Here is a 13,163-nt window from a genome sequence, read left to right as displayed (position 1 = left end):
TCAGGGTTGCACTTGGAAGGAGCAGATCCTGCCTGAATTAAACTAGGAACAGTTTTGAGGTGACAAAGTTAGTTTAAATTAGAGGTTTAACAACTTGGAGAGCAGGGGAAATGCAGACAAATTGAACAACTTAGATTGTTTCAAGTAGTCAAATGGAAGAAAAGAAATTTCATTTACAGAAGCAATTTACTCTTCTGGCTGAATTATACTGGATTAGGCAGGTAAATGAGATATGTTACTCTAAGAATAAAGAAATAACCCATTGCAAGATTGCATAGTTTTTAAGAGAAGCAGTGTGCTCACAGCTGGAAGCCCAGTTTGTAATTTAGATTCTAAAAGGATCATTCTGGATTTCACTTGAATCCAGGGTATGCTGGAGGTAGGCTTGCAATACCACTGAAGTCCTTAGTGCTACTCGTAGTTTAAATCCAATCTTTGCAGTTGCTGCTCTATAAAGGGTGATATGGAGGCTTAATCACTAGGTCTTGTTATAACCAATATCCAGCCTGTATATAAAAACTTCATAATTGCATTATGATCGTGGCGGTGGGTTTTTTTTGTCTGTGTGTGTATTGTTATATTCTCAGTATTGCCCCAGCTCCAAAAACCAAAGGAAGGGTGTTCTGTTTTGTCTATTCTTTACAATCAAATGCAGCAGCAGCTGGCTTTTTTGCAAAATGTATTGGGTAAATAAACAAAGCTCATCTCTGAATTTGAGATTGTCAGTGCTTTATTAAATGCAGGTAGAGTCTAGTCTTGTGGTATTTATGTTCTTTATTCTCTGTTTATTCTTCTAAATATTGCTGTGCTTAGTTAAAAACAAATCAACAGTTCCAATTGTGACTATTGTAGTTTTGCCGATGAGATTTAACAGTGAGTCATTTTGCTGTTTTTATTAGATCTTTGATGATGCGTACAAGTCCCAGCTAAGCTGTGTTGTTGTGGATGACATTGAGAGACTCCTAGGTGAGTTAGGACAATGGGGAGTGTGTTGTCCGTTGTGCAGAAATACTGAAATATTTGCAGTATTGAAATATCACAAACCAGAAGTGGTTTGGAACTGTTTACTTTAGGAGCTTTGAACTGCTTTCTGTTACAGTCAAGTGGTTTATATGTGCAACTGCTTAATGGGCATTAAAATGCATTTTTCATTTCAGATTACGTTCCAATTGGACCACGGTTCTCTAATCTGGTATTGCAAGCCCTTCTTGTACTGCTAAAGAAGGCCCCCCCTCAGGTAAGAAAGTAATCGAGGAGGGAGATGCCTTATTCCTGTAATAATTTTGACAGTGGAGGGCTTTGTGTCTTGCTGATAACTGCTGTGCTGCCAGTGGTATTAGTGCTATTGTCTCTGATTCAGACAAGTTAATCCTAGCCTGCTGCTGTTCATTCAGTTAGACATTTCTAGGATAACCACAAAGGATTCATCATTAATTATCTAATTATTTAAGGGTGAATCTTACGGAGTTAGCCCTAGAAATACTAACAAAGGAAACAGGTTAAACCTTTAGCATGTAAACTTCAAACATGCAAGCAGTGATCTTTCTGATTTCACTAAGGAGCAGTACACTCCAAATTGATCCCTGGCTCAAGCATGTGCTCCCTTCTTATTCAGAATTGATTTCTGAGTAATGTATGATTGGGGATGCTAGGGTTTTAATTTGTTCTTAACTTGAAATTATCAGGTGTTAATTAAAAAAAGGTGAGTAAGGCTCCAGATTTTACATCTCTTTCTGGCCCTGTCAATTTGTACTTTTCTGACTTGACAAGATTTAAGAAAATCAGAAGCAATAATGTTTCTGAAGCTTGCACTGAATGAGACGAGCATGGAGGGACGCTTCTTTTTTGTTTGCCATTTTTCCTGTCATTCACTAGAATTCTGTGCTGTTTGTGAAAGTATCTGCATGAATAAGTAACATGCTAACAGGAAAACCTTGAAAGTTGGTGTCAGGTAAAAGTAGAGAAACACAGCCTGGCTGAACTCTTTTTTTTTTTTTTTTTTTTTTGTCATTTTTAATATCTTGGAAACAGTTATGTATGCATGAGTATTGTTTTCATTAGATAGTTTGGTGAAAAGACCTTTCAAATCTAGAACTTTGAACTAAATTGTAATGCCACAGACCCTGAAGTTCCCCTTGTGGCTGTCAACCTGGGAGAACAAAGATTTCTCCCAGTGAGCTGTCTGTGCCATGTGAAGCCTCTGATATCAAACTTGGATTCTGTTATCATGTAAGTTGGAACAGAAAGGCTGGCTGTGTGCAGCTGCACAACCCTGTTTTTGATAGCTGTAATCTCATGTAATCGTTAACCTATTGCTAGGTATTCCCATAGTACTAGGAAATGATTATTCCCATAGATCAGCAGGAAAAAATAGAACATGATTTGGCTCAGTAGTCCAAGGAATTTATAATATTAGGCTTTGCATTTTATCACTGTCCTCTGAATGTATTTTGCTGCTTAGTTGCACTTTTGTTGGCACCCAAGTCTCCCCGAAAGCAGGATGCCGGGCTTGAAGCTCTCAGATATTTGCCAAGTTTATGCATGTTGCTAGAGATTTGTACTTTGCAATGTTTGAAATGCCCTCAAGGCTGGAAGACTTTGGGTTGACAGCCAATATTATGGTGACTTAAGCCATAAATTGTTGGAGGGTAAAGAGTTTTCTGAGGAAATGTCACTGTTTGATTGATGCTTTTTTTTCTTTTCTTTTAAGTGTCCACTATTGGCTACTGTAGAAATTCGGACATGAGGTTAGAAGGGCCTTTTATGCTGACCTACTTTTGCTGTTCTGATCATAGGGCTCTTTCTAGCATGTTTGTTTCCTGTGAGCTCTCTGTGATAATCATGTCATCTGGGGATTATTTCTTTCATTTAAAAAAAAAAAAAAAAACACCAAACACAACTGTGTATAAGATGTGGATTCATGCAGGAAAAGGCCAAGAGTTCTCTGCTGTGAACCTTTACTGTGAAAAAGATTGAATGTGGGTAAGGAGACTCTTAAGGCTTTTAAGCTCAAATGAGAAACCCACAAGGGAGATAATACTGCTGGTTAATCATTGCCCTTCGAAGTTCCCTCTGAGATCACTAGTTCCCTTGGGGAGCAATTTATTTGGAAGGAATGGCTGGTTTCAAGGGTTTTGGTTGTAATTTGAGATGCAGATAAATGCTTTAAATGTACATGAGTAGCATCAGTGGTACTAACCTGCTCCATGAGGTCAAACCGACGCAAATCTCTGTGGGATTGGGGTCATGGTTTAGGTTCATTCCTCATTCCTTGTAAAAACAGTGTCCTGGCTCATACCATACACCATACGTGTCCCAGTGCTGGGAGAAATTGTTGGCAACGTGCTGGGGAGGCAGTACCTGGCTTCCTTTTCTGTCAGTAGTTGCAGGGGCCCAAAATACGAACGCAGGTGATTTGAAAAGCTTAAGAATGGGAATGACAAAGCAGTTGAAAGTGCAAGCAAGGAATGAGTGGGAAGCAGAGAGCATTCCGGCAGTGCAGCTTTGCTGCTCCCATCTTTGTGGCCCAGATTATGTATTCACACAGTGTTGTCACATCACTTGCAGAGTATACTTAATGTGCAAGCAGCTTCCTACAATTACTGTAGGCTATGTGTGTAAGAAGAGCATTTCTGGGATGATACCTTATTAATTATGCATTGAGGTATATGTCTCTGTTAAATTGGTTTATGAAAGCTGCTTCCCAGATTTCCCTCCTCTTATTGCAACTGTATTATTTTAACGCAGTGTGTGAAGGGCACATTCTCAAACCTTCTGTTTTTCTAGCTTGTTTGTACTTTGCAGAAGTTTTGGGAGTAAACATGTTAGACTTTAAAAAAAAAATAAATTAGAAACGTTTGTCATTTTGCTTTAAATTCCCAGTCACTGCTCATGACTGCTAGTTCCTCTGAGCAATGCTTAAATAGTGGTATCTATTACTTGTTCAAGAAGACTGAAAAACATTGCATTTTGTTTAGTATCTTTTTTTAAACCAATTAAAAAGCTTTTCTAAAATGGACTGAAGAGAAGAAAATAAACCATGTTCTCTTGGGTCTTTATTTCAATCAAGTTTCACTGTGTTGTGCAGGAGAAGAGGCTGGGGGGGATAGAAAAACTGAAAAGGACTGTCGCAGCGGGGAGCCAAGCGGGAGAAAAGGACTTCTCTGAGAACTAAGCAGCAGCAGCTCCGAAAGCCGAAGCTGCTTCATCTACATGCAGAGTCACACAAGGCATGGAGACGCTCACCAGCCCCACAGAGGTTTCACATGTGCTTCCCTGCTGGTTCCTGTGAAAAGCTAACAATTGGCTCAAAGGGTGAAAGACCATTGCAGCATCCCCGCGCTAAGCTGGACGTACAATTTGTGCAGTGTTATGAAATGTCTGGCTTAGCGAGATGCTCTCGAACACTCTTGTGGATGCCCTTCCACTGTTCCCAGAGGCCCCCAGACCCTTTCCTCTCCGGGACACAGGAGGCTTTTGCAGATTTATGAAAGTTGATGGGGGAAAGAGGAAAATAATCTCCTTGTTTGATATAATCCCACATACATTCCCGATTCCACGTCACTTGGTATGAATTGGAAGCAACTCCAATCAATAGAGATGTTACGCTTACACCTGTAAACCTGGGGAACTGCATTTTCTCCCATTACGTGTGAAGAATCTCAAAACATATACTTAAAAATATAGAAGGGGCCAAAGTTGAGTGAGCAGCCAATGACTATCCAACAGAGGCACTTCAGTATCCACCAGCACTTGGCTGTAGAGTATTTTAAGCTCCCTTTGCCTGGGGCTGGTGAGATGTGCTGAAATGATGTAATTTGAGACTCTGCTGACACGCTGGGACTTCATTTGCTTGTAGCAGTCTATGAAATTCATTTATGATCTAGTTTGTCTTAGGTAGTCAATACAATAATATGGTGCCTCTTAGGAAGTGAGTGCTAAGAAGAATCAATCTCATAATGCTTGAAAATGTAGTCATTGAAAACTACTCCCTTTTTTGAACTTTGAACGCTGTAGTTGTCTGGTTATGGTTATGTCCTTTAGTCAGATAAAATCCGTGTAGTAGAGAGAGGTGAAATCTGGGGTTACCCCACTTCTAGAATGCAGTGGGGGCAAGTTGCACATCTATGTCTCCTTAGTGTGGAGGGAGCCTGGGCTTCCAACTGAGGCACCTCTATTGTCTAAAAACAGGTGTGAGGAATCCAGACTTCGGTGGTGTGCTTGTATCTAATCTCCATTAATGGAGGAACTAGTCCTAAAACTGTCCTGATAATGAGTCTGAAATAAAATGATCTTAAGCTGTTGAAAAACCAAGTTCCTTCTTATGTGGTAGCTATGCCTAATCTTTGGAGGTTCACCTCGAATCCTGATCTTTTACAGGCCAAACATGGCGTATGGCCTTTGCGATGGCTGTTGCAGAAATTAAGGATCAAAAAAATTTAAGTTTCTGAAAACAGGGGCAATTTAGCAGTGCATCTTAATAGCAAGAATAAATCCACTGATACATGGTGGTGGGTTGTCACTGCAGAGTAATTGGCTGAGGTCAGCTTTTGACAACTTGGCCTTATGGCTTTGCATGCTTTCGTGGCAATGCCTGGGGCAAAACATTTCTGACTTGTAGGTTTTCCAGTTGTTTGCTGAGCAAGTTGCCTGAAACTTTGGAAAGTACAAGGGACTCCTGACACTTAATTTTCTTTTAGTAATTGGTACAGCAGAGATTACGCTTGTTTGACGGTAAATGGTTTTCCAGTGGTTGAAGTTCAGAGGTAGCAGGTTGAAGTGCGTGTCTTTTCAAGAAAGCAGGGAAAATGAATGCTTTGCGTGGAACAGTTAAAAACTTGAAGTACAGTTTTGCGGTTCAGCCCTCTGTTCTAATGAGTTTTCTACCATTCAGTCACTTGTGGGTCTTGAGTGTGGTTCCTAACAGTCATGTGAAACCTGCTGAGGGATCAGCCCTCTCCTAGCTTGTCCTGTTACTTTTGAACCTTGTTAAGCTTTTGTGTTCTTAGTGTAGGTATTGTTTACATTGAACAGAACTGTATGGTGAAAGTGAGTATCCTTTTGTTTGCTTTAAAACAAATGCATGATAATTTCATGTAGTGCTGTGTAGTTTTTATGGTGAGAAAGAGCAGTTTTACTCCCTCATCTCCTCCACTGCAGCGCCGCTGATTTTACGGACCTTTCTGTTTACCCTCTTCCCCTGTTAATTTACCAAGAGTCTATTTATGGAAGTTATTCCATGTTTCTGTGTATCTTCATTGCTTTCCTCTAATTTCTCCAGCTCAGTGCTATTTGAAATGACAAGGATTGCATACCGTCTCTGCAGTAAGAGCACTGTGGATTCACACTGTAGAATAATGACTTCTGTTTTTCTCTTTTCCCATTTTAACAGTTTTTAAGTGTTTGCACTTTGAGTAATGCTTAGCTATGAGCTGACACTTCCACAGAACTTGCCACAATGACTGATTCCAGTGGCTTTCCTAAACTGTAATAAGTCGCTCAGAGTCATTTTTGTGTGTCCAGTAATTGTCCTCTGGCCTGGTTTACAGCAAGTTTGGGATTCATGTGAATAAATGTGGCCATAGCAAGTTTGGTTTTCTACAGCTGAACTAGTTGTTTAGAAAACAGATTGCTGTGTGAGCACAGAGCTGCTCTGGGAGGAGGTTAAGTGTCATCTGGGCTTTGTTAACGAAAAGGAAGTATAGAAAATGAAATCATATGTAGAAACATGGAGTTAGAGTAGGTGGAATTTGCCTCACTGATTACATTTTGTACAGAAATGTCTTCTGTTTTCTAAATGTTAGTCTTCTTCTGGTGAGACCTTTTAGTCTCTAGTGAAGTTTCTATGGAGACTCCATTTTTGGTGTTATCAAGTATGTATTTCTTCAATGTAGAAGTTGCTCAGGTAGCATCCTTCACGTAGTTAATGTGCAAGCTTGTTACTTCCTTGACCAATGTCTTATCTGCTGTGCCATGAACAGTGCATGTGCTATTAGCTGTACTTTGGGAACAGAAACTGCCTTGCTTGAGTGCAGCTGAGGATTTATTGTGGTGTTTGTTTTTGTTTTTCAAATACAGTGCTCATAGTCCATGAGAAACTGTTATTAATATGTCCCTTACCCAAGCTGTTCTGGATTGTAAGAGTTGTGTAGGTTTCACATGCAGTAAAAAACTTACAAAACCAACCAAACAACAACAACAAGACAAACAAAAACAAAACAAAAACAACTGCTGTAGTTTGTAAAGCAGATAGTCTTGGTGGTGTAGTTTTGCAAGAGTGGGCTGGTGCATCTTTCGGAGGTCTGGGTTCTGTTCTAGAGTCTCTCTGACTTCCTTTGTATCTTGGTAACTTACCTGTATAATGAGGAAACTGTTTGAAGGTGCATAACAGCATACATATGTCTTTTTACATTTTATTTTAATAAGATAGCAAGATTTAGGCAGAAATTATTTACTGTGAGGGTGGTGAGGCCCAGGCTGCCCAGAGAAGCTGTGGGTGCCCCATCCTTGGAGGTGCTCAAGGCCAGGCTGGATGGGGCTGGGTGCAGCCTGGGCTGGTGGTGGGGGTCCCTGCCCAGGGCAGGGGTTGGAATAAGATGGGCTTTAGGGTCCTTTCCAACCCTACCCATTCTAGGATTCTAGGATTTCTCCTAATGGGGCTTATAATTTTTACTGACACGTACATCAGATATGTCAGTATTATTTATAAATCGAACAAAAACATGGAGGGTAGTGTGCTATAGAAGAGCCATGAAGGCAAAGTAAATCAGAATTGAGATGAAACTGTCTCCATCAAATCTGCTGATAAGCTCTGTTTCTGCATTCCTCTCGTGGAAGATTTTAAACATGCATCAGTTCTGCTGTCACATGTGCTGTTATCCCAAGTATATCTTAGCAAGTGGAAGGCACCTTTTAACCTTTTCCTTGGGTGGTAACTTCAGAGCAAATGTCAGAGGCACTCCGTAGTGTTTGTTATCACACTTCTGTGGCGCACAATCAGATGAGGATTTTAGTGTCCTTGGAGAACTCATTTCACACAGCTTCCAAGCCTGCGTTTAAAGTCTGTTTTACCAACCCCTTCCAAAGATGAAGACCACTGAAATTTTCAGTGTGTGTAAGTGAAAAGCTTGTCTGTTGCTGAGCATCATTTATTCTTCTCAGTCTAACTTCTTCAGATTAAAATAAGAACCCAGTGGGGGTTTTGTAATTCCTCGGTTTATGCTCCTTGTAGCAGCATAGATTCAAATCCCATTTGCTTACTCTCCACTGAGGGCATAGTTTTGTCATCTTTGCATTCATGATCTTAATGAATTGCTCAGACCTGGCTCCAGTTTGTAAAAGTGATAAAATATTTTTCTTTAAAAATGTTTCCCTGGCTATAGAATGGCCATAAAAAAGGAAACAAAACATGCAGTTTTAAAGCTTTAGACCTGCAGAACAGAGGAGAAGCAGCAGCCTGCTGAACTGTTGTACTTTGCCACGCTTTCTGTGGATGTCATATGCTCAGGGCACCCTACAGGTATTTTTGAACACTCAGACCTTATTCTGCTTGCTCTGCTCCCCAGTTTTAAACCTGCTATTTCTCTCGTCAGCTCACAAATTGGCTGTTTTTCCCCATTAGGTTTCTCAGGTTGTTCCCGTGTGAAGAGGTGTCTGAATCGTGAGTGCAGTACCTCCTGAAGTGTAGGCAGCGATTTCTGCACAGCAGTGTTAGCGCAGTGTTCCCCTGACCGTGCCTTTGTGCAAAGCTTGTGACCTGGGGCATGCTCTGGTTTCAACCTGCCAGACATTTCTTCCTTGTGCTGTCTTGAGCTAAAAAATAAACTTGAAGTGAGCACTTGAGTTAGTTACTGGTTCTGGGGCTTTTGTATTGTCCATCACCCAAAGCAGGAGCGTAATCTGCCCAAACACAAAAGGTCAGTGACATACAATGGCAGTTGGGAAAAAGCATTTGTCTGGCTGTGAAGATGCCTGGTCTTCATCAAAGTTGTATTAAGTTTAAACAGGTTTTCACCCTTTGTCAAAGGAATTTGTGAACCTACCAAACTGGCAAAGCAGTTTGACTGCTCTGTAGGGATAATTTTTGTTGGTGTTTTTCTGTTGTCTTTTTTTTAACGATCACTGAACAGATGTTTTGTGGCCTAAAGTCAAATCTAGAACTTTGCTCTTTGGGTCTGAGCACCAGCTGAACTTCTGTACAGCAAATGAGAAGGATACTGGGCCAGCCAGGCATCGTCATAGTCTGTGGGCTTTTTGTTTGCTGAGTTGGACTGATCAAAGCTGATACAATAATGAGAGCCTTCCATCAGCCATCACCGGTCAGTGTCTGAGCACTGTGTGGTAACATTCACATGGCATATGCAGGATGGACAAGCAAAAGTTGATTTTTATTGGCGGTTGATGTTTTCTGTTCTTTGTTCCCTAACTCTGTTATTTATAAACCCTGTTATTGCACAGGCCAGCTTGGAATTGGTGTGCTCTCTTGGTTTGAGCATGGAGGCAGCCAGACATTCTGCTGTCCTTTTATACAACCACACTGGCAATGAGAAATCTTCTGAACTCATGGCAAGCTTTGCTATTAAAGTGTGAGTTGTAAAAACATTGGAACTGTCAGTACAGTGCCAGAGAATGTCACTAAACCCACAGGATTTCTTTAAAAATAAAAATGAAAAAGGGGGGGGGGGGGGGGGAAGAGAGGATGATCCTCTAAGAAGTTGTCTGTAATTGAGCTTTTGGGAGTGGAGCTTTAATCATGCTTTTAAATTTAATGAGGATTCAGCTATTTATAATGACAAATTTAGCAGAAAAGGTAAGATAGGAAAGCTGTGAGTATTGGAGGATTCTGTGTATCTTAATTTTTGGACTCCATTGGTGCAATTACGCCAGACTTCTGGAATCTGATCCTAGTCTTGTATGATGGATGTTGACAACTTTCACTTACTGAGAGGTGTAATGCTATTAATTTTATTTTAAGTGGTATTTTTAAATGGTCACTTTCTATTTTTCATTTGTTGTTAGCTGAAGCTTTCCAAGGTTGGTTCCTCTATTCTTTTGTTTCTCCTTTTGTGATACTTACTCTGTTGTGTGGACAGGGTCGCAAGCTTCTCATCATTGGAACTACCAGTCGCAAAGATGTCCTGCAGGAAATGGAAATGTTGAATGCTTTCAGTACCACAATCCATGTGCCCAACATTGCAACAGGGGAACAGCTGATGGAGGCTTTGGAGGTGAGAAAAGTTAATGGATGACAAACAATCTCAAAACTTGCTGGAAATGAATGATTTTCCAGTAGATCTGCATTTTGGAATGCTGTCCCACTTAACTGTGTCATAACAAGTATAAAGCTTCTCTGAATTACTTTTTCATATGAAAAATGAAGGCAGAATGAGAGAACAGTAGATCTAGGAAAAAAGTTTGTGGAGTGGATTGAAAGATTTGAAGGATATGGAAGTGGTTAGCGAATATCTTTGGGATACTTAAAGTGGAAGGTGCTAAGCTTTCATGAACAGGAAAGTCAAATGAAGGTGATTGGTGCTGAAGATACAGATTCTTTGTAAATCTGCGCTCTAAATGGCTTATTCCATGCCATAGTGGAAATTGTAGTGAAAATTGAAGGCTGTTAAAATAAGTTTAACAGGCAAATCTTTTGTGCAACCTGTTACCACTGTGATAATATCACCAAAGCCTGACAGATAAAGCCACTCTTGCAACAGGTTTGGAAACTTACTGTGACTTGAGCCACTGTGTTCCTCCTGGACTCTAATCTGGAGAAATCCTGGAATGAATCATAAAAGCAAATAAGTAACTGGCTGATAAAAGATGCTATGAAAAGAACAATTGTGGAATAAAAGAATTTAAGTGTTTTGCCTTGTCTGAAGACATCGCAACAAATTGTCCTTCTAAGCTAGAAAATGCACACTAGCTTCTTGTTTGCTTTGTCCTGAGTTAGGTAGCATTATTCCTAATGACGGTATCCTGACTTATTTATTTTTCCAGCTCCTGGGTAACTTCAAAGACAAGGAACGCAGCACCATTGCACAGAACGTCAAAGGGAAGTCTGTTTGGATTGGTATCAAGAAGCTGCTGATGCTGATAGAAATGTCATTACAAGTAAGAATTTTTCTGGTCCAGGAAGGAGTGGGGTAAATATAGCAGTCTCAGGGGTTCCCACTTGTCTGCAGACTCCTATTTCATCTTTGTGGTGGGAACCTTTGGAGAAAGGTCTTTTTGGAGAAAAGACCTTCGGTGAGAAGAAATTTTCAGAACAAAGAAATATCCAGGTCTTGGTCCATGGAGAGATCTTTAAAAACCACAGTGCCTATAGGCTGTTTAGAACTGCATTTCAGAGGAGAGCATCTGGCAACTAGAGGGATTGGATTAATTTACCTTTTGTGAAATTTCTTCTCTACACCCAGCATGCTAAGCTTGCAGATAGCAATCACTTAGTGTTGTGTTTTTTTTTCTTTTTTTTCTTTTTTAAGAAAAAGGTGCCTGTGCAGGTGTATGTGCTCTTTCCCTGAAGAAGATAAATCTGTCAGGCTGTTCAGCTGCTCTTCTCTTTATTTTCCACTTTCAGCACTTTAAAGAAAATAATTGCAGAGGGTAGAAATATGTAGCTCTTAACCCTCCCCCGCACCCATCATCTATGCCTGCAAGCCAGCCATCAAGCTCGTGCTCGACAGTATATGCATGCTAAAAATGAGAGGGTGTAGCATGCAGCCCTAATCCTCTGCGGCTGACATTTCAGCGCCCTTCTGAGTCCTCCCCCCCCCTCACACGCTCTCTTTTCACATCAAATGGATTTAGCGCAGCTGAGTGAACTGTCCTTAGATCTTCCTAGGAGAGGCTGAGCATAAGCTAAGAGGCATGTAGTTTAGCAGCATATAAGTCATGTATCCCTCTGTTCACTATTCACAATTCTGTTAAAACTTGCACAGCACTAAGGATATGCTCTGACTAGATGTCACCTCAGGGAATAAAGTCATTTATCTAGATTACTTTTTCCTCTTCTTCCTTGGCTTTTAATTCCATACCTACAGGCAAGTCAGTAAGTCATTGCTCACATGTATTAAATGTATTTAAGGGGTGCAGGCCTCAGGGACTGCCTGGCTCTCTTGCAGTCCATTTCACTTAGCCTTGACAATGGATTCCTTCTTCTGACGCAGGACGTTTTCTTTTGCTGCTCTGACCTTAAGTGTTTGTTTTTGTCAAAAGTGAAGGTGAAGGTTATGTAAACTGTGGACAGTTGTGTATCTGATGTGTGGGTGGAGATGCTTACCCCAGACTTGTTCACAGCATCACCCTGTGGCTGCACACCTAGGACACTGTAGACAGGGAGTCTTCAGGCCCTGGGCAGTGCAGACAGGTAAACTGGTGTTGTGCGTTTTTTTTTTGAACCAGGTAACAATTTTGTAGACGAGCCTATGACCAGTCAGGCTGGGAGGAGATGGGCAGAACTCCCGTGTTCATGCCACTCCTGAAACGTGGAAGAAGTACAAAAGGAAGGGCTGTTACTGCCAGCATAGGTGGCTGGTAACCCACCTGTGTTTACTATACAAGGGTGGTTGGTAGTGACGTGACTTCTGTTACTACATTCAATTTTGGTGAATAGTACAAGGAGGTTAAATACAAAGACGTTCTGTTGTGAAAGATCTGAGCTGTTTACGTGTCTCCATCTTAAGAACTGCTATTAGTAAGGAAAGCGGTACAGGTATGTCACTAAATAGAAGAATATTACCACGGTAATACCCGATTTGGTTTGCTTTTCCAGGAAAGGAGAACTTTATTAAATGAGATACTTAATTTTTCACTGAGCTAGAACACAGCGTTTTAGAAAGAGAAAGATGAGAAACCTAAGATCCTTAATAATTCCAAGTGATGGACAATGTTTCTCAAAATGCAAGTGATTAGGTCCCATGGTGAATGAATTCTTTGCAAAAATAGTCTTCCTTCCTTCCTTCTCTGTGGTCACTGAATTTGTGTTTTTGTTTTACTAGACTCGTAAACCTAACGTGTTCTATATGTAGATATTCTTACACTGTTTAAATGACTTCCAGTTTGTTTAAAAGTCAAATCTTGCTCAACTTCTCTCAGTATCAATATCTTCTCTTGGAGTATCATAAACCACTGCATTGCTTTGATGCCTTGGGTTGCTTTGTTACCTT

The 13,163-nt window shown here is 40.6% G+C and overlaps 1 protein-coding gene across 1 annotated transcript in view; it reads left to right on the top strand.

Moving 5' to 3' along the window:
• The window catches only part of NSF (N-ethylmaleimide sensitive factor, vesicle fusing ATPase), an 81,653-nt gene that overhangs the window by 57,652 nt on the left and 10,838 nt on the right, over positions 1 to 13,163 (top strand). Inside the window, exons 16-19 of the mRNA XM_032202592.1 lie at positions 900 to 966; positions 1,158 to 1,237; positions 10,092 to 10,226; positions 10,996 to 11,109. Of these exons, the coding sequence (XP_032058483.1) occupies positions 900 to 966; positions 1,158 to 1,237; positions 10,092 to 10,226; positions 10,996 to 11,109 (396 nt within the window). The remainder of the gene's footprint in view (positions 1 to 899; positions 967 to 1,157; positions 1,238 to 10,091; positions 10,227 to 10,995; positions 11,110 to 13,163) is intronic.

This window comes from Aythya fuligula, chromosome 24, assembly GCF_009819795.1.
Source record: "Aythya fuligula isolate bAytFul2 chromosome 24, bAytFul2.pri, whole genome shotgun sequence".
Lineage (NCBI taxonomy): Eukaryota > Metazoa > Chordata > Aves > Anseriformes > Anatidae > Aythya > Aythya fuligula.
This window is presented reverse-complemented; position numbering and strand designations above follow the sequence as displayed.